Consider the following 17873-nt stretch of genomic DNA (forward strand, 5'->3'; position numbering starts at 1 on the left):
GCAAATTTCTTTCCCTTTCTCGGAAAACTGCTTTTCTGTTTTGGACGTTTTAAATATACACCAGCGCTAGGTGATTATACCATCTTTGCGACCTCGCATTGGGTGCAGAGATCGACAATAGACCCCGAAACTTACTAATGCATGCACCCCAATTTGATACTCAAGCCAATGAGTTCGTGTGTCTTGTGAATTGACCAGCTCCATGTACGACGAAAGGAGAACTCTCAATCATAAACACAATTGCTCTGCACCTGACAAACAGGGCTCTGGCAGTATGGTGATTCTTTTGGAGGCAGGATATCTAATTTGTAATCTTGCAATCTTTTTCATGCGATCTGTCTGTATTTCAAATCACGACGATAAAAGACGTGTTTTACCAGCCACGTTAAATCCTCTTCCCAAACTGCATCGACAACTGATGAAATTGAGGAAGCTTCCACGAGTCACTGCGCGAACAAGATCCGTCAACAAAGGTAGCCCTTACCAAATTCACGGTCTTTTACACCCAGGGCTTAGTTCCCAGCACCGGTTAAGACGACGACAAAGCTGCCTGCCAGACAGTCTTGTATATAGGTCATCCGAACTACCAGGGTAGCTGAGCAGAGCGGTCGCCATGTTTCAGAGCATAATGTCCTAAGTGCACCGAGGCCTCCAATGGGAAGGGAACAAACGCCGGACAACGAGAAGCAGGAAGAGTCCAAGGTGGAGCAGTATCCTCACGACATCAGTGGATGGAGATGGGCTCTAGCTATGATTTCGATCCTGTGTTCAATCTTTTTATATGCCCTGGATGCAACCGTCGTTGCAGATATTCAGGCCATCACTGTTCAGAAATTTGACTCCCTGCAAGACCTCTCGTGGGTTGGGGTAGGTTTCCTGATGAGCGCTACAGCGACAAACCTGGTTTGGGGCAGAATCTACAGCTGGTCCAACTCCAAATGGCTCTAGATCTTCAATGTGGCACTCTTCGAAGTAGGCTCTGCCATCTGTGGTACTGCGCCTAATATCGAAGCCATGATTGTGGGCCGCGTCATCTGCGGTATCGGTGGATCTGGACTCTACATAGGTGTTATGACTTCAATCGCTGTCACCACGACACTTGCGGAACGCCCACTGTATATTTCTGGCACCGGGCTAACATGGGGCTGGTATAGTTCTGGGTCCAATAATCGGAGGCGCTTTCCAGGAATCTGATTAATTGTATCCTTTCATGGAAGTAGATAGCCTCATCATGCTCCTTGACTGCTGTAACCTAAGTAGACATAATTGATACACGACAAGATCTGCCTGTTGCATTTATATTTTAGTGGGGTAACGCCCTGACTAACAATGAATTTAAGCACGTCCAGTGCCTAATGACAAATGCCTATCAAGATAATCTACGACATATTTTACCATATAACTATGGCTTTGGAGACCCTGCTAGTTATATATATATATAATTGTAATAAGTTATATGTGAAACGGTCGCTATTTGTTTGTTTACTCATAATTATTATTCTAGTGATCGTGGTCCTTCGATACATTCTCGTCTTTCGACTTAGAATCCAACCAAAGACCTGATGGCGTTCGCGATGGGCGGTATTGATGTGAACAATACAGTAATAGTGCCGAATAGGCCCATTGAAAGACTCGACAATGCCGCTGCACGTGGGTCAGTGCGCAGAAGCATTGCAGTAGCAATAGCTGATGAGTTCGCACCGAGCGTAACTCCTCTGGTGACATAATCATCTGCCGAGATATTAGTACCCACAAAGACTTGATCATGTAGCACGCGATTCACCTTCAGGTATTTTGAGCCATCCGAGAATCTGCTGCCCAGCGAGAACACCAACGATGCCACTCGCAATGGCAATTGCCGCAACGGTGTATGTATCGCCGCCCAAATTCACCACGGCGGGTGTTGCGAGGGCGAGTGTGAGACTCCGGGCAGCAAATGCTAAACTGCGCTCCGCAGTAATGCCAATAGTATAACAAATATACGGGTACGCAAATAGAGACGCTATAGACACGAGAATGTTTGGCGTCACTATGGCAAAGAAATGCTGGCGAAGTTCTCGTCGATACTGGTACATCGGAAGTGCTAGAGCAACAATGCTCGCATCCAGAACGCTTGACAGGATATCACCAGCTCCGGGGAGCTCATGGCTGCCATTCCAGAGCTGTAGGTACTTGACCCCAGTGCGGTATTCAGTCAAAGTGGTTGTTAGATCACGACTTATGGCAAGGCCAAGCACCCAGATGATGAGAACAGTAGCGAAGGATGAGACCAGTACAGGATGAAGGTATCGCCTCCAAGCAGCGGGCAAGGCGATAGCACCGAAGTATGTGAGAACCCCAATACTCAGATGCGTCGGCATGCCATAGCCAGCAGCATAATATGCCGGGATGCCCACGAACATAAACAGGAAACTATACGTAAGCACGTCAAGATGTCGGACAATGACAAGTGCCCAATTCTGCGCTCGGGAAGGTGGCGGCGGCGCTTGTGGGGGGAGCTCTGAGCGTTCACCGTTTCCATTTGCCTCCGGAGGTGTGACTGGCTCTGGGTCATGGAGTCGGATCTGTGAGGTCGTCTGAGAAGCAGCAGCCGGCGACGGGATCGTGAGATTCAACGACGACGTTGCAGGCGATAATGCTAAAGCATCGCGCTGTTCGCCATTCACCGGGGTGGTGGTCATTGGTATCTCATCACCCTGAGGACCAAGCTCCTCAGCACGCTCTGTCAGGGTACGTTTTGAGGTCCCTGAAGCTAGCTGAATGGCGCGGGTCAAGTATGCTGTGACTACCATCATTAACAGAAAGCCAATGACTGATACTGTTAGTAATTGGCGACTAGCAGGGCTTTGGCGTGCTAGAGTTCGGCTCGTAATGCTCACCAAATACGGCTATGATCTTGAACACCTCAATTACTCCAATGGGTGGACTCAGAGGCAGCAATACAAACGACGGCGTGAAGAAGATGCTGATCCAGCGCAGTGACCAGCCTCCCTAAGTCCTGTGAGCCTCATATCCAAAGACCTTCGTCGCAAATAGCTCACTGAAATATCAACATAGCCGACAAAGCGACGCGTGCGATGCTCGCCAAGAACCCATTCCGAAAGCAGAAGCGCCAGAAAGAGGATGATGAGACATGCAACAGAAGCCGGAAACGAGACGCCTCCCATCTCCAGCAGCATATCGACACCGAAGCATGCTGATAACATGGCCAGAATCCCGGCAGGGACTGCAATCCATGATTGCGCGCTTATTCGCCAGGAACTCCGAGCCACCTGTGCATATCAGATCATGGTGAGCGGGTATTTGATAGACTGCCTCGACCTACAAGTTTCAGTGCTACAGCGAAATCCTTTGCACCACTTTGAAATGTCGTCTTCAACATCGTGCGCTGCTTTAGATGTCGCGATGACGCTATGGCACAACTTGGAAGCACTGAGCGCTTCTGGATTGTACATGAAGACTGGCGCCGACTTCGGCGATTAAGCAGGCAGGTCGAGTCGCTGATCCACTCCACTAACCTAGCACTAACTAGAGCCATTCAGGCTCCCTAAGGTTTAGATTTAGCACCCATGACTATATACCACAGCATCATGTGCAGCAATTACCAGATAGAAGAACCACATCAACACGTGTGCAAAATGTTCCTAAGAAATAAAGACAAAAGGTAAAAGAGATCGCTAAATTAGTATAGAGTCAGAATCTGTTCACAGGTTGGTCTGTGAATCTATTAAACATGAGTGAACGCAATGCGCCAAAACCATTCCTTGTCCATTAAACCATCGCATGAAGACAACCCCCAAGGCCCCTAGACGGATCTCGTGTTGCTCAAGCTGAACAGATCAGATAATAGCGACAGGGATTTGAATGCGCTCCCCCCAAATCTCATTGTGAAAAGTTCACTTTCTCGACATGTGGTCTCGGCAGACTAAAAAGTGAAACTTTGCCTTACCGAGTTCCAGCTTCTGCGCAGCTGAGCGGTGGCGGTTGACAGCTCGATATGCCGTCTGAAGTCGTTTCATGACGTCGAGCAGGCCTTTATGGTCGACAAATCGCTCCAGGCCCTTCTCATCGACCTCGATAAACATTCGTTCCGAGTCAGAGCAGACCTCGAGTTCCTTTTTCTCCGCATAAACTGCCATACATGATTAGCGATCGGCCCTGACACTGCATGAGTAGGCTTGCACATACCGCGAAGAGCGGACAGGGTGTTGTCAATCTTCTCATTCGCCGTGAGCTTTACCGGCTGCAACTTGGTCACTCTACCACTGATCACTGCCCCACTCTTTTTGCACTGGACCGCCTTGCCCTTGTTACTGATGTTGCCTCGGGCCCGGGTCTGTGTCTCTGACTGCTTGATGTCCTTGGCACAGATACGGTAGATGAAATAAAAATGGCGAAGGTCCGGAAACAAGCGCAAGAACTGGGCGATCTTGAGAGGGCAGTGCTTCAGGTGCGCATGAGGCTTGTTTTGGCAGAGGCACATGAACGGAATGATGTGCCAGTCGTGGCCAGTGTGGGTTTGTTTCCAGTTGAGACCAATGGAACGAAGACCTCGGAGTTGATTTTGGGTAGCTCTTATATTAAGAAAGTCGAAGTTGATGTATATTCCAGTGAAGGTCACAACAACTAGGTCCTGCTTAGCATGAACCTTTGCTCGCTCATCGATCTTGCCAGGTTGTCCTTTCTTCAGCCGGAAGGGAGCAACCCAGAGCGCGCCTTGGCCAGTAGTGTCGGCCAACCATTGCCTGTATTTCTCGTAGGCAGCATGGTCCACATGTGCAATGGTCCAGCGGTGATTCCATGTTGACACGTCTTTGGCAGCGTCTGTGTCTGTGGCCCAAGGCTCAATGCCCAAGATCTGGTCATTGACACCGTTGATTTTGGGAAAGACACGGAAATGGTGGACACCTCTGGCCTTCATTGCCTGCTCCCAGACATGAAGGACAACCTCTAGTGGAACCTTTGAATACAGCTGCGAATCTGCCATAGCGACCCAGTCAAGCTTTGAGGGGTGATGTGTGTGTATAGTTACAATCAGAAATGGAAGACCGATTCAAAGTCATGTGTAGTAAGAAGGGCTTGTGCAAATGTGAACCGTTGTGGGAGATTATAGATTTAGGCATCGGCGATTAGAACATTATAAGGGATGTGGGAGTTAGGTAGTAGTCTTAAGAGACTGGACACAGGAGGAGTTGCGATATTAAATAGATGTGAATATCTGGGGAAGCTGGAGTGGAGGAAGGCACGTTGGAAATGCTGTTGAAGTCAAGACCATGTGAATACACGGACAGATAAAATTACCAAATAATGGCAACAGCGACGATTAGAGCTCACCCGGTGGCAATACGTTTCAACGCCAGTGAACAATGACAGTCACGTCGGTCCGCCTTGTAAGAAGGAGATGATGCCACGCTGTCGTGGGTGGAGGTATGATGAAGAAGAGAATATATGTTATTATAAGGAGTGCGGCCCTTGCTGATTGGCCATGTGAACAGTGAAATGCTTTTTGCTAATTTCGAACACAGAAAGTTCATGTGCAGTCTATGTAACTTCAAGTGTAGTAGAGCTGCTGGGTAGTGTCGTCATGAGAGAAAGAGGGAGTGTTGTTCAAGGCAAATTGATAAACGTAGAAAGACAAACAGTAAGTCGTCATATGAAGTGGCCGTAATGCCAAAGCTGGCTGGTAGTTTCCAAGTGTGGTTATGGAGGACGGATTTGCCAACTAGCTAGAAGAATCTCCACTGAACACGAAAGCTTGAATTGCTTGCTTGTAGCTGGATGGAGTGAAGATTAGTATGAATTAAGGGCTTCGATCGATGGTAGATTCTCCTATCAGCTATTGCCGCCTGGAGGCTATGAAAATACGGCAGCAAACTTAAAGACACGAATGGTAGAAGTATATGCGATGAAAGGCTCTTCAAACCCAGCCACACCGAGCAAATCTAGACCAATTTCAAATAATAATTGAACGCTATGAAGTGGGTACCTGCCTATGTTTCTTCTATCTAGCTCTAGTAGTCAGTAAGTAGAGTCATCCCTCACTGCTGACTTCAGCAACTGGTCCTATAGTGAGCCACCCAACATTCGATCCAAACCCCCAGCAAAGTAGAGGCCTAAACTGAGGAACACGGTTTTCAGGCCTTTAACGTGGTGACGACTGCTATATAGTCAACGTGAACTCGGCAAACTCAGGCTGGTAGCTCGGAGTGAGGAACTATCGAACGCTTAGCGACTAGGTTCGTCGTGGTTTCAGTACCACAGTGCGGACATTCAGTCGAGGATGCCCATCACCGGATTTGCAGACACAAGCAGAATCCAAAAGTTGATTTTGATGCAAAACTCGGCGGTTCTCATGACAATTCGCCGTTTCGGAAGGCAGCGCTCATTTCCTCATCTCCGCTGCTGTCATCTTCCGCTAGTGTCCTGTCTTCGTTGTAAGGGTGTGCCAAAAAGTCTGAATCGTATCGAACAATCCATTTTGGCGCCTTCTCTCTATAAAGATACGGGGGAATATAAGAGACGCGCTTCGCCGTCAGAACCCTCATACGAACTGGAACAAGTTCAGGTGAGATATCTGAAGCAGCTCCGTCGCCAGCATTGTCAGGTTTCAAAGGCCCCGTTGGTTCATCCTCTTCCGGAAGCTCTGCCAACGTGTGCTTGAATGTGTCAAGCTTGTTTTGAAAGTTTGCAATTACCTGGCGGATCGACACGTCCTCTCTTTGTCCGACGGACCAGGCGGGATACTGTGGGTGGATGCGTAGGTCTAAACGGAATTCCGTCTTACGCACAGAGCAACTCCTAAGGCATTCCTCGAGGTTGACACTTTTGAGTAACATGGGCCGCATCCCAACTCTTAGAAGTCTGAGGTCTACGTTAGTAAGACACAGAGTCTCAAGGTTCGGCGGCGGAGTTTCAATATTGCAGTCGCCCGAGTCGAGTTGTAAATACGTGAGAGCAGTCATGTTTGAAAGATCCAAGCACCTGCTACGCCGCTCCAGGCGGCCAGTGTAACCCGTATATTGTCCATAGAAATCGAAATAGCGGAGGCTGGTGGCTTGCAGCGAAAGAGCGCGTTGAGATGTTTCCAGATCGTCTTTGAAGAAATTATAAAACGAAGTGCCAGTTCTGTGATAGTTAAGCTCGTGCAATACCAACGTCGTGAGACCTGATGGTAGTGACAGGATTTGTTCCAGCGCATCGGGCGATACAATACTCTCGCGAAAGATAATAGACTTTAGGGCGGTCTTGCTCCGAAAAGCACTTAAATCGGGGTCCGATTCGGAGATTTTAATCTTCACGCAAGAGAGTTCTAACTCGTGCAACTCCGGGAGTAAGAAGACGGGACATGCGGGGCTCGTCTCCCAAAATCTGAGGTGGATGCTCGTTGTCCAGTGCAGAGTTACTAGGCCTTGAGTGAGCTCAAAGTTTGCAGCACGGAGCTTGGAATTCGCCACTTACTTGATCTCAATTTGCTCAATGGTTTTTCAGCTTTGGGGATCCCAGAAAGCAAAGAGGCCTTCTCAAAAGCACGCATGTATGCTTCCTTATCTGCTTTCCAGATACCTTCGTCGTTTTTGCCTATCCGCGAATGCCCATTGCAGAAGGGGCTCTCTGAGACAAATGTCCCCAGGCAAGGAAAATATAACAGATCAACAGGTTGAGTTTCAAGGCGGTCGTACTGCCTGACCGAATACAACAATTGCAGTTCATGGATATAAGATGCACGTCGAGTGTCACTCCGGCAGAGCTCCATGAATTGCTCCATCGATGCGCGTTGAGTGATAAGCGCTCGAGAGTACAAGCATATCTCGGCGACATCCCTGAACTCAGCGCACGTGCAAGCAACCGATTGGAGAGCCTTCGCATCATCAATCTGTTGGAACACCTGCAGGATCAATTCGCTCGGTAACTGCTTGAGCGACATTTCGAAGAACTGCCGAGGGATTGCCTACGGACTGATCTCGGGTGAGATTCTGTGAATTTGGGTGTCACTGGCTTGATGGAATTGGGCTGTTGGTTGAAGGGAAGTCCTGTTGGCTACGGCAGACTCCCGCTGACGTTAAGCCACTTGCTCGTCACTCCAAGTACCTATGCATGTTAGCGTTCATAGCTGGCCCCAGCTGCCCACTTGATGTGTGCTAATCTAACCTTAGGTTAGACCGACCTAGGCTCAGCTCGTCTGATTCACCTCGGTTGTGGTTACTAGCAAACCCAGAACGCTACAAACCGTATTTCTCCCCCATTCAACACGCTGGCGGACAGAACGTCGATCTAATAAGCATCATAAAACTGTCCTTTTATCGCGTGCACGCGTTGCTGGAACATGATTTGGCCTGGTTTGAACTCGCTGACAAGAGCCATTGTACAGTATCGGTCACCTAATCCAGTGTCAGATTCCAGAGCGCACATAACTGGTTCTTGCGTAGGTACACTGGGTATCACCAACCAATGCTCTCCAACCTTCCTTCACATTACTACCATTCCCCAGGTCCAAAACCGGAAATAGCCACACCACACGTTGGCATGGCGTTCGATCGCCGTTTAGATACCTACCATGGACATTTTGCGAATTGAAGATCCGATCTCGTTATTGTAGCTCGACTATTGGATTCAGAAGGATGGTTGGCAACAGGATCATAATTTAACGGTGGTAAGAGAAATCCCTTGTCTCCATATATACCATTTTGGCAATGCCAGGCACAATGAAGAATAACTCAAAGTCCAACACTAGGGACGATAACTACTTAGATAGTCTTTCGTGAGAAGCATAATTGTGTATATGACCCGAATTGGTAAGGCGACTTAGTTTGTTGTGATTGGTATCACACGCATGACGATTCCATCCATATAGGAGTAAACCACAATCGCACTATTAATAGCTTGAAGCCTCTGATATCCCATCCAAATTTAGTGTCATGAATTAAATAGAGAACTGAAGAGCGATTATGCTCTCGTTCACGAATTCAATCAGTCGGTAGAGGTGCTTAGCCTCGGACTTATAAGAGCAGCCACTTACAAGGGCAATCACTTACTCTTGACGTCGCTAGGCTATTGCAGGACCAATCTATAAGGTAGGTTATGCAGCTCTTAACCCTGTGACAAGAATTTAATAGTATCAACAGTCCTATACCACAAACATCCAACGTCTTTTCAACTCTAGAAACTCAATTTTTATGCCGTCATTCGTTCAGCAGTTACCTTGGGCCATGCCATGCGAAAGACGAGAATTGAGTGGCAAATAACCCTCCAGCCCTGTAACTAATTCATAGCCAACTCGGTTGCATCGCCATTAGAAATGTGACAATTGATCAAACGCTGAGACACATGGGAGCAGAGGCTGTGTAAATATTTGTATCAACTACTATGGATCTCACTGGTGGCACGATTTGACATGCCCATGACTTACTGTACGTACTACCAGGTCGGGGGCCAAACATCTAATCTCAGGGCCAAGTATGTGTCTCGATTGAGTACGGCACAACAGATCGCCCGTATAGTCCTCATTGCCTGATTGGGTGCCACTTTCCACTATTGCGGAGTTCCGCCCTCTAGTGTTCCATGTGCATAACAACTTGGGATCCACCTCAACTACGCGACCAGGCGACGTATGCTTTTTCTTCATTATGAATGTGCATTCGGACGTGGGGTTCGGAATTTTACCCTGTGCGACTGCCCCGATAATGGGACAACTTGTGTTACTAAGACTTACTTAACGAATTATAAACCCTCGGGACCAGAACAGTTGCAACACGCCGGCATGCTTCGATCGGGAGATTTATTCATATTGCTTTATTGCCTCTCATAATTACATCTAAAGACCGAAACATCTTGATGTGGCTATGGACCTCTATGTCATATGAGAAGCTATTGCAGCTTGTCTCGTGCGGTGATATCTTTCGAGCATGGCGGTACCGTGCTGTGGTCCTCTAAAAGACAAGGGGTTTGCTATTAGCGACATTCATAGGACATTTGCGTCCAATCATCATCCCTCATTATGTACTCCAGCTACACCCTGATATCTCTGCACCTTCCTTTCTTGTTTAGCTTCTCCAGTATAGTATTGTCGTCATTCTTCCATTGCAGTTATGATATATGTATGATCCTTGAAGAAGGATTCATCGGAAGAGTCCTTTCACCTTGCCCTGAACCATTAAAGCGTTGGTATTAGTCAGATCCAAGGAACATGTAAAGGCTCTGTATTGTGCCTGCTGTGAGTTTCGTATGACCCCTACAATGTGTAAGCATCTGGCCCTACAAGCGTTGCTCAATCTGCGATCTTCTGCAATGCACGAGCTACATGTTTTCAACCTCCCGAGGGCTCTAGGGCTTGGTGATGATCTGTATGAGAGTTGCACATATTGGCACGTGGAGTTAACCCCGAAAGCCATCCTAGAATTCCGCCGTGAAATTTCCACTAGATTTGTGAGCATTGTCGCCCCCAAAAGATATCCAGCCTCAAGTATAAATCATCGAGTAATTCCTCCTAACACAACGACTATTAGCACGTCAAGTTGCCCACAATAGAGCATTTGGCCACCAAGCCAAGTAACTAACCCATCAATACGCCTAATCAGCTTGGTTATGTATCTACGCACTTTGATAGTAGCAGGCTTAGCCTCGCTGATACACGCCAATTCCAAAGATCTCACAATCGATCTTGGATATGAGACGTATACAGGTGTTCATAACCAGCTTAGTGGTTTAAACATATGGAGAGGGTATGATCTCAAATGCCGATTTATGTCACTGCTAACGTTAATAAGTATCCGTTATGCGGCCGCTCCAATTGGGGATCTTCGCTTCAGAGGACCCGTTGAGCCAGAAATTACCGGGAATTCGGCGCAAGCTGACAATTTTGGGCCGCCGTGCTTTCAGAGCACGGCCATCGGGGTCCCTTATTATCCACCCAATGCAATCGCGAACGAGGATTGTTTGTTCCTGAACATCTATGCACCAGACGGAGCCAAGGATCTCCCTGTCTATGTTTACATCCATGGTGGAGGGTATGGTCTCGGAGACGGAAGGCAAGACCTCTCTGCACTGATCAATGAGAATGAAAATTCATTTCTCGGCGTTTCTCTTAATTATAGAGTAAGCTAGTCCCTCAGTCGGTTTTATTTTTATTTTCTTTGCTCTAGCTTGACTGAAGCCTCCTAGCTTGGCGCCCTCGGCTTTTTGTCTTCAGAAGATGTTAAAGAGAATGGGGTTTTGAATGCAGGTTTACTGGACCAGCAATTTGCTCTGGAGTGGATACAGAAGAACATCCACCTTTTTGGCGGAAATAAGTCCGAAGTAACCATCTATGGCATTTCTGCCGGTGCTGGATCGGTATTGCACCATTCGTTGGCATATGGTGGTACTCAAGGCAACAAGCTCTTCAAAAATGTAAGGTATCTCGTTTATTCGGTATAGTGGCGTTATTTAACCCCGTCTAGGGTATGGCTGCCTCGCCTTGGCTCTCTCGGCAGTACAAGTAAGTCATACGGTGTGAGGTACTGACGGTTTTATTAATCATGAACATCTCAGATATAATGACGATTTTCCGACATCCTTGTACGAACAGTTTGCCAGACTGAGCGGATGCGGCGAGGAGAATGACAAGCTATCTTGCTTGCGTGGGAAGGATAATGAAACGCTTCAGCGTGCCAATAACGAAACAAATTATGCTGGACCATATGGGTGGTGGAGCTTTACTCCTGTCATAGATGGGTCTTTTATACAGTCTCTCCCATCCCAGCAATTGTTTGAAAAGAAGGAAGTTAACGGGCAGAATATGTGGGTCAGTTACAATGCAGATGAATCGCCCTGGTTCGTGCCTCGGACCGTTGCCACTGAAGAGGATCTTCTCGACCTACTACACGTTTCGTTTCCACACTTCGATGAAGACGACATTGCTTCAATTCTTGAGGTATATTCTCTATCTGAGTACGGGAAAAACTCATCGAATCCTCGCCTTGCAACAGCAGGAGATAGCGGTCCCACTGCAGTGGACGTTTCGCCATTTGCCATCGGAAACCAACAGCGCGCATACGTTATTATAGCCGAATCATCCTATCATTGTCCCTCATACTGGTTAGCCTCGAGTTTTACTGAAGACTCCGCCAAATCATCGTATGTGCACACCTATACCAACCCGCCCGCTCTTCACGGACTCGATCTATACGCCTACCTAGGCCAGTCTGACGGGCCGCCTTCGCTACTAGGCCAACCTTTGCCCAACCAAGGCCCTGATTTCGCTCACGCATGGCGTAGAATGCTTGGTGCGTATATCAAAACCGGGTCTCCCAATATTCCCTGCGGCGTTGCCAAGAATCCTCATTCTGACGTCTTATCGAACTGGCCGAAATGGGGAGAAAACCGCCTGGTGAATTTCAATCAAACTGGAGGGACTCCTACATTAGAGGATGTGCTCGGACTTCATATTTGGAATATCACTATTAATAATGGCCCGGGGTTAGAAAATGCATTTAGAGAGGTCGATGCTGAAACGTGGGAGGGGGGAAGAGGCAAGAGATGCGATTTTTGGAAACACATGGCTTCTAAGGTGCCAATGTAGCAGAGGTCTTGTCACCAGTGCTCCCCATGTTTGTGGCTGCAGCGGAGTAGCTGCGTGCTGCAGGAAGGCAATCTTCAGAGGCCTCTCTTCACTCCCGTTGACAGATTCTAGAACCAAGGGATGTTCTTAGTGTGGACTACGTGTCTGAACATCAGTACTGCACATCTGACGGGTTGCGATGGGCCTGGGACTTTCAACTGTCTCAATCTTGTATTCGGGAGTGTCAAGAATAGTCAAGAACATAGTCGAATAACTCCAACTGGTCACGCTGCTTGATCAGGAATCACCACTATCGACTCCAACTTGTGTGAACTCTAGCTTGAGCCCTTGCCGCCCGTCGTTGCATATGTTTGTAACATGCGCAAGTTGCTCAACTAGTCACCTTCACTAGCTTTATTATCAGGAGTGTTATTTTCAATCTGTAATTTGAAGGCGTAACCACCAAATCTAGTCTACATTGTGTGACAATTCTAATAGATTCATTGCCTGAGTCGATCGACTCGAGTATCCAGGTGAGACACGATGCCCTAGCTCTACGTAATCAGGTGCAGTCAAACTGCAAATCAGTCGTGAAATTCCGATGAATATGTCCTGCACAACCACAAAGGAGAACAAGCAAGAAGTTCAATGCAACATTCTGAGGATCTGGTTGAAACTCATACTGCTACGTTTAGCCATTACTTGATAACTAAAATGTCTAAAGGCCAAACACATTAGTCACAGCGCCATGGGACGGTGATCAGCTGAGGACCGCCTGTCTCTGTACATGTGGGGGGCGAAGGTGTTTGAAAAAGTATCTTACTTATCATTGGTATATATTATCGAGGGAAGCGGTGGTCTTCAGGAAATAATCCGCATCGCATCCCCGATCGCCAACGGTCTGGGTTGCTTTTCTAAGAACATATTGCCGTCCCAATGAACTACCGCGCCAATGCTTTCGGATACAAGATCCATGGTCTAGCCAGCTCTCGTTCCAGCTACTTATCATGCATCGGTCTTTCGTTGGGTATCCGCGCTTCGGTAGAGCAAGCCTTTGGGTCCATAGAGTTATTTGGAGGGCATGAAAGAATCTGAGAGGCAGCTCTACTACATATATGCACATTGGCCTGGCTAGAGCATCTACTTGTGGGCGAGTTCGGCATTTTGTCTGTACCTCCAGACTTTCGCATCAATCTTAAAGAGACCTCTGATCATGTGCCGATCTTGGTATGTGAACTGTAACGCTTGGATGCAACCACGGAGATTATTGCCACACTGCATTGAAATGCATGCGCCATTTGCTATTTGTGCAGTCCAAGGGAACATCACCTGTGGGAATGTTGCCCCCTTACTATTTCCAATTACGCGCACAAGCATCATCGTCCCGTCTCAACGTTTGACTGAAAAGATAACGGATTGTGGCCCAAACAGATAGGAAATAGATACTCTTTGACGAGTGCACCCATCGGGGTCTAGGTACGCTAGTATCTGGTCCAGCCGCATGTTCAAATGCTGTGAGAAAAAGACCTACAGAAAGGAACCAAGTGGCGTAGACTGTGAACTTACGGGCTTGCAAATAATCGATCACAATGATAAACGTGCTGCGACGATCTGTCAGTCTAGATGCATGTGTTCAACTCTTGGCTTCCACCACAGGAGAATAGAGTCCGTGTTCATAAAGTATAACAATCAACAACCATAACAGTGTAACAGCGTGTCATGCAAGATTGCTGCCAATGCGTCAAATGGGGGGGTACAATTCTTGAGTTCAGTTAGTAACGCAAAACCTTAGTGTTGAAACCTCATGCTGGAGGACTCCCGAGACTTTTTCTTATTTCGGGTGATTAGCCTATTGTATGCATGAACAATGGCATGAAATCTGATTCTTGCAGTGTTGATCAAGATTCCATCCTGCGGCTGCCATGCACCCAACTTCGGCTTTGACAGCGTGTTCGGCGATTGAATGGTGCGCCACCACGTCCAACCACCTCCCTTCAGCATGCGCCACAAACCAAAAACTTCGACAGCACTTCGCTGCCCGTGCTATACTGTTTCACGGTGCAGTGATTGCATACGTACTATTAAGTTTGTTCTCGACAGCTGCCGGAAGGATCAATTTAGATCATCCCACTGTTTTATTGCAAGCCATGCCCACTTGATCACGATATCGTAATACTCCACTCCAACGGTCCCACAAGTCGAGTTACCACGAACTTTGAAGTCATGCACATCGGCGCGGCAAAGTCCCGCTTGACTGTACAATAGGACCTAGTACTAGACTAACTAGCCGATTACCGATCTGCATGCAGCCCACGATTGACTTTCTATCGCCACTCCTAATCCCAAAGGGTAACATCAGAAGCATCTGAGATACCTTTCTGGAAGTGCAACAGACGAATCCGGCCCGCCACCAGAGCCAAGCCCGGACCAGATTTCCGATCTGCCAATATCGCAGGTCACTATGATGCTTAAGGTATCTAGCATCTGAAAACGCCTTCTCGAAATAAGGTTATATGTCTGAAATAGCTAAGACCGACGTGATATGCCTTGGCAGATATTGTGGGTTATATGAATAGGTTAGCACGGCTTGCGTCGCGAGCTGCAACTCATTGATAAGATGATAAAAGCAACGAACCTGCAATTTTGCCAAGACGCGGCTCGTAGTATCAAGTAGTCCATCCATTCATTCAGCTGTGCGATGCGTGCTTTGGCTATTCTAGCCACCCTTCTGGGCCATGAATCTCTGGTCCACGCACAGTTCATGACGAAGCCAGGGAGAAGACCAGATGCGAGCTCTATACAGGAGTCACCATCAGCACCAGATGCAATTCCAACGTCGAAGACGCCGAAGACGCCGAAATTAGACGCAAGTTATTGCGTGAACACAGCAACATCACGGAGTTGTTGGGGAAATTACAGTATTGACACTGATTACTATGTGACGACACCCTATACAGGCGTGACGAGAGAGGTATGAGAGGATCAATAATGTTTTCCCAGCTGTATGACTAAACTAGCGACAAAGTATTGGTTAACTGCGGAATCCACCACACTTGCACCAGATGGATATGAGCGCGAAGTATTGGTCTTCAATGGTTCGTTGCCGGGTCCGACAATTGAAGCAGACTGGGGAGACGAGGTCGTTATTCATATTACAAATAACATACCTGATAATGGGTGAGCAAGGGCTTCAGTCAACCAATGTCGGTTGCAACGCTAACAAACAACTAGCACTTCAGTGCACTGGCATGGTGTTCGGCAGCTCAACAGTATTTTCAGCGACGGTAAGTGCCCATGCAATCCCTGAAGGAAGTCAGGCTGACGCACGAACAGGCGTACCAGGAGTGACCCAGTGCCCGTTAGCGCATGGCCAGACGAAGACCTATAGATGGCGTGCGACGCAGTACGGAACCTCGTGGTACCATTCGCACTTCAGCTTACAACTCGGTGAAGGTCTCCATGGTCCGATCGTCATTCACGGACCAGCAACTGCAAACTATGATATTGACATCGGTCCGGTCGTGTTACAAGACTGGACCCACACCAGCGTCTTCACCATATGGGAACTTCTGCAGAGAAAAACGGCTGACGTCCAACCAGTTGGTGAAAACGGTCTCATCAACGGGTTAAATCCCTATGATTGCAGCCAATCCAGTGACCCGGCCTGCATCGGCACCACCGAGCGTTTCGAGCTCACCTTCCAGAAGGGAAAGAAGTACCGACTTCGTATCATCGGTACTCAGATCGATGGCTGGTTTAAGTTCACTATTGACGGCCACAAGCTCACCGTGATCGCAAATGATTTTGTACCAATCGAGCCGTATGAGACAGATAATATCGTCTTGTCTGGTGGGGAGCGGTATGACATAATCGTCGAGGCCGATCAGCCAGTGGGAAATTACTGGCTTCGTTCAATCTACCAGACTGCCTGCAATAGGAACGATAATCTCAACAAGAACAACATCCGAGGCATTGTGCGATACGTCGGTGCGGATACCTCTGAAACTCCCACCACAAGCGTCAGCAAAACCATTACAAATTCGTGTGGGGACGAGCCTTACGAGAGCCTAGTTCCCTGGGTATCTCACGATGTAGGCAGCAGTGACTTTGAGGATTCATTAGGCATGACCGTTTATATGGAGCCGGACCTTACCTTCAAGTGGACTCTCCGCACCAAGACGCTGATGGTCGATTGGCAGAATCCGACGCTATTGGATATTTACAGAGGCGATGAAAAGTTCCCTCCTGAGAGTAATGTAGTGACAGTACAGGCTACCAACGAATGGGTGTACTGGATACTTGAGGACCAAACCGGAAGAGATATTTGGCATCCTATGCATCTTCACGGTCATGACTTTTATATTCTGGCCCAAGGCTCAACACAATACGACTCTAGCGTGAAGCTCAACACCAAGAACCCGCCGCGAAGAGATACAGCAACATTATATGGTAATGGATACCTCGTGATAGCCTTCAAGACAGACAACCCTGGGTAAGCCATCTCCGCGAGCCACACCCCGAGAAAATTACTAATGTCTACAGCTCTTGGCTCATTCATTGTCACATTGCATTTCACGCAAGCCAAGGCCTCGCTTTGCAGCTAGTCGAGAGACCTGCAGAGATACCCGACCTGATTGCCGCAGATGTCGACCAACTCAACGAAACGTGCAGAACCTGGGTCCCGTTCTACAATTCGGCATCTCAGGCACATTACAAACAGGATGACTCGGGCATCTAATTGTCCTCTAGCGGTAGTGAATTTTGTCCTGGTTTTGGTTTTGAGGCGGTGATGCTACGGCTGTTTTGCTGTATGAGGTGCTTATACCATATCTTTGTTCGCTTACGGTGGGAAATGATGCATACGACTACGCGCGTTAGACTTTTCTTGATAGTAATGATACCTGTTGTTTCCATGACTAAACAAATTTTTCTGGTTAAATGAAAGGAGCAGTGATGTGGTCAAATCGAATGCCGTTCAGATTTTCATGACATGAGCTATCGTTGTCGCACTCAGGTCTCGGGTGGTATGTTTACCATAGCGCAAGGGCCCTTGTGATATACGGCGGCCTTTCAACGCTAGGTTAGTGCTCAAGTCCCCCAAACTTACTATAGCGATTAAGTTAACTTAATACCTACTAACGAAGCAGCATTCTACCAGAGAAAATCCGTGCCGTCTTTTCAGTGTTCTCTGCCAACGTAACAAGATGCAAGCCGAGTTCGAAACCTCGCTGCTTTTTTATTTTATATTTTCTAAAAAATTTTTAGCATAGAAACTGACGAGACATATGATACTGTCACGTTTATATTACAAATTGTAATTAGCTGTTGTCAATGCGTC

General features: G+C 47.6%; 6 protein-coding genes across 6 annotated transcripts; 3 read left to right on the top strand and 3 right to left on the bottom strand.

Annotated features, from left to right (window-relative positions):
- Positions 1-187: 187 nt before the first annotated feature.
- On the top strand, positions 188-1194 carry BKA67DRAFT_691712 (uncharacterized protein; the record flags this gene model as incomplete). The annotated part of the gene is made up of 2 exons (XM_046109182.1): positions 188-867; positions 949-1194. Exons 1-2 carry the CDS (start codon positions 655-657, stop codon positions 1192-1194), a joined length of 459 nt encoding a protein of 152 aa, XP_045959008.1. The 5' UTR covers positions 188-654.
- Positions 1195-1388: 194 nt separating this feature from the next.
- Positions 1389-3435, bottom strand: BKA67DRAFT_691713 (LrgB-like family-domain-containing protein). Its single transcript, XM_046109183.1, has 5 exons — positions 3326-3435; positions 3042-3272; positions 2880-2991; positions 1784-2812; positions 1389-1731 (listed from the first exon to the last, which is right to left on the bottom strand). Exons 1-5 carry the CDS (start codon positions 3380-3382, stop codon positions 1541-1543), a joined length of 1620 nt encoding a protein of 539 aa, XP_045959009.1. The 5' UTR covers positions 3383-3435; the 3' UTR covers positions 1389-1540.
- Positions 3436-3896: 461 nt separating this feature from the next.
- On the bottom strand, positions 3897-4987 carry BKA67DRAFT_536042 (uncharacterized protein; the record flags this gene model as incomplete). The annotated part of the gene is made up of 2 exons (XM_046100098.1): positions 3897-4132; positions 4189-4987. The coding sequence occupies 2 exons, from the start codon at positions 4985-4987 to the stop codon at positions 3897-3899; spliced, it is 1035 nt and encodes a 344-aa protein (XP_045959010.1).
- Positions 4988-6350: 1363 nt separating this feature from the next.
- Positions 6351-7924, bottom strand: BKA67DRAFT_659019 (uncharacterized protein; the record flags this gene model as incomplete). The annotated part of the gene is made up of 2 exons (XM_046107384.1): positions 6351-7402; positions 7459-7924. The coding sequence occupies 2 exons, from the start codon at positions 7922-7924 to the stop codon at positions 6351-6353; spliced, it is 1518 nt and encodes a 505-aa protein (XP_045959011.1).
- A 2657-nt stretch (positions 7925-10581) lies between these two features.
- On the top strand, positions 10582-12556 carry BKA67DRAFT_517893 (acetylcholinesterase precursor; the record flags this gene model as incomplete). The annotated part of the gene is made up of 5 exons (XM_046097953.1): positions 10582-10718; positions 10764-11091; positions 11158-11385; positions 11436-11473; positions 11527-12556. 5 exons carry the CDS (start codon positions 10582-10584, stop codon positions 12554-12556), a joined length of 1761 nt encoding a protein of 586 aa, XP_045959012.1.
- Positions 12557-14927: 2371 nt separating this feature from the next.
- BKA67DRAFT_624035 (Cupredoxin) lies at positions 14928-17354 on the top strand. The gene is made up of 5 exons (XM_046105516.1): positions 14928-15506; positions 15561-15712; positions 15767-15819; positions 15869-17027; positions 17078-17354. The coding sequence occupies exons 1-5, from the start codon at positions 15234-15236 to the stop codon at positions 17271-17273; spliced, it is 1833 nt and encodes a 610-aa protein (XP_045959013.1). The 5' UTR covers positions 14928-15233; the 3' UTR covers positions 17274-17354.
- Positions 17355-17873: the final 519 nt, after the last annotated feature.

Source organism: Truncatella angustata, assembly GCF_020726525.1.
Source record: "Truncatella angustata strain MPI-SDFR-AT-0073 chromosome Unknown BKA67scaffold_4, whole genome shotgun sequence".
Classification (NCBI taxonomy): domain Eukaryota; kingdom Fungi; phylum Ascomycota; class Sordariomycetes; order Amphisphaeriales; family Sporocadaceae; genus Truncatella; species Truncatella angustata.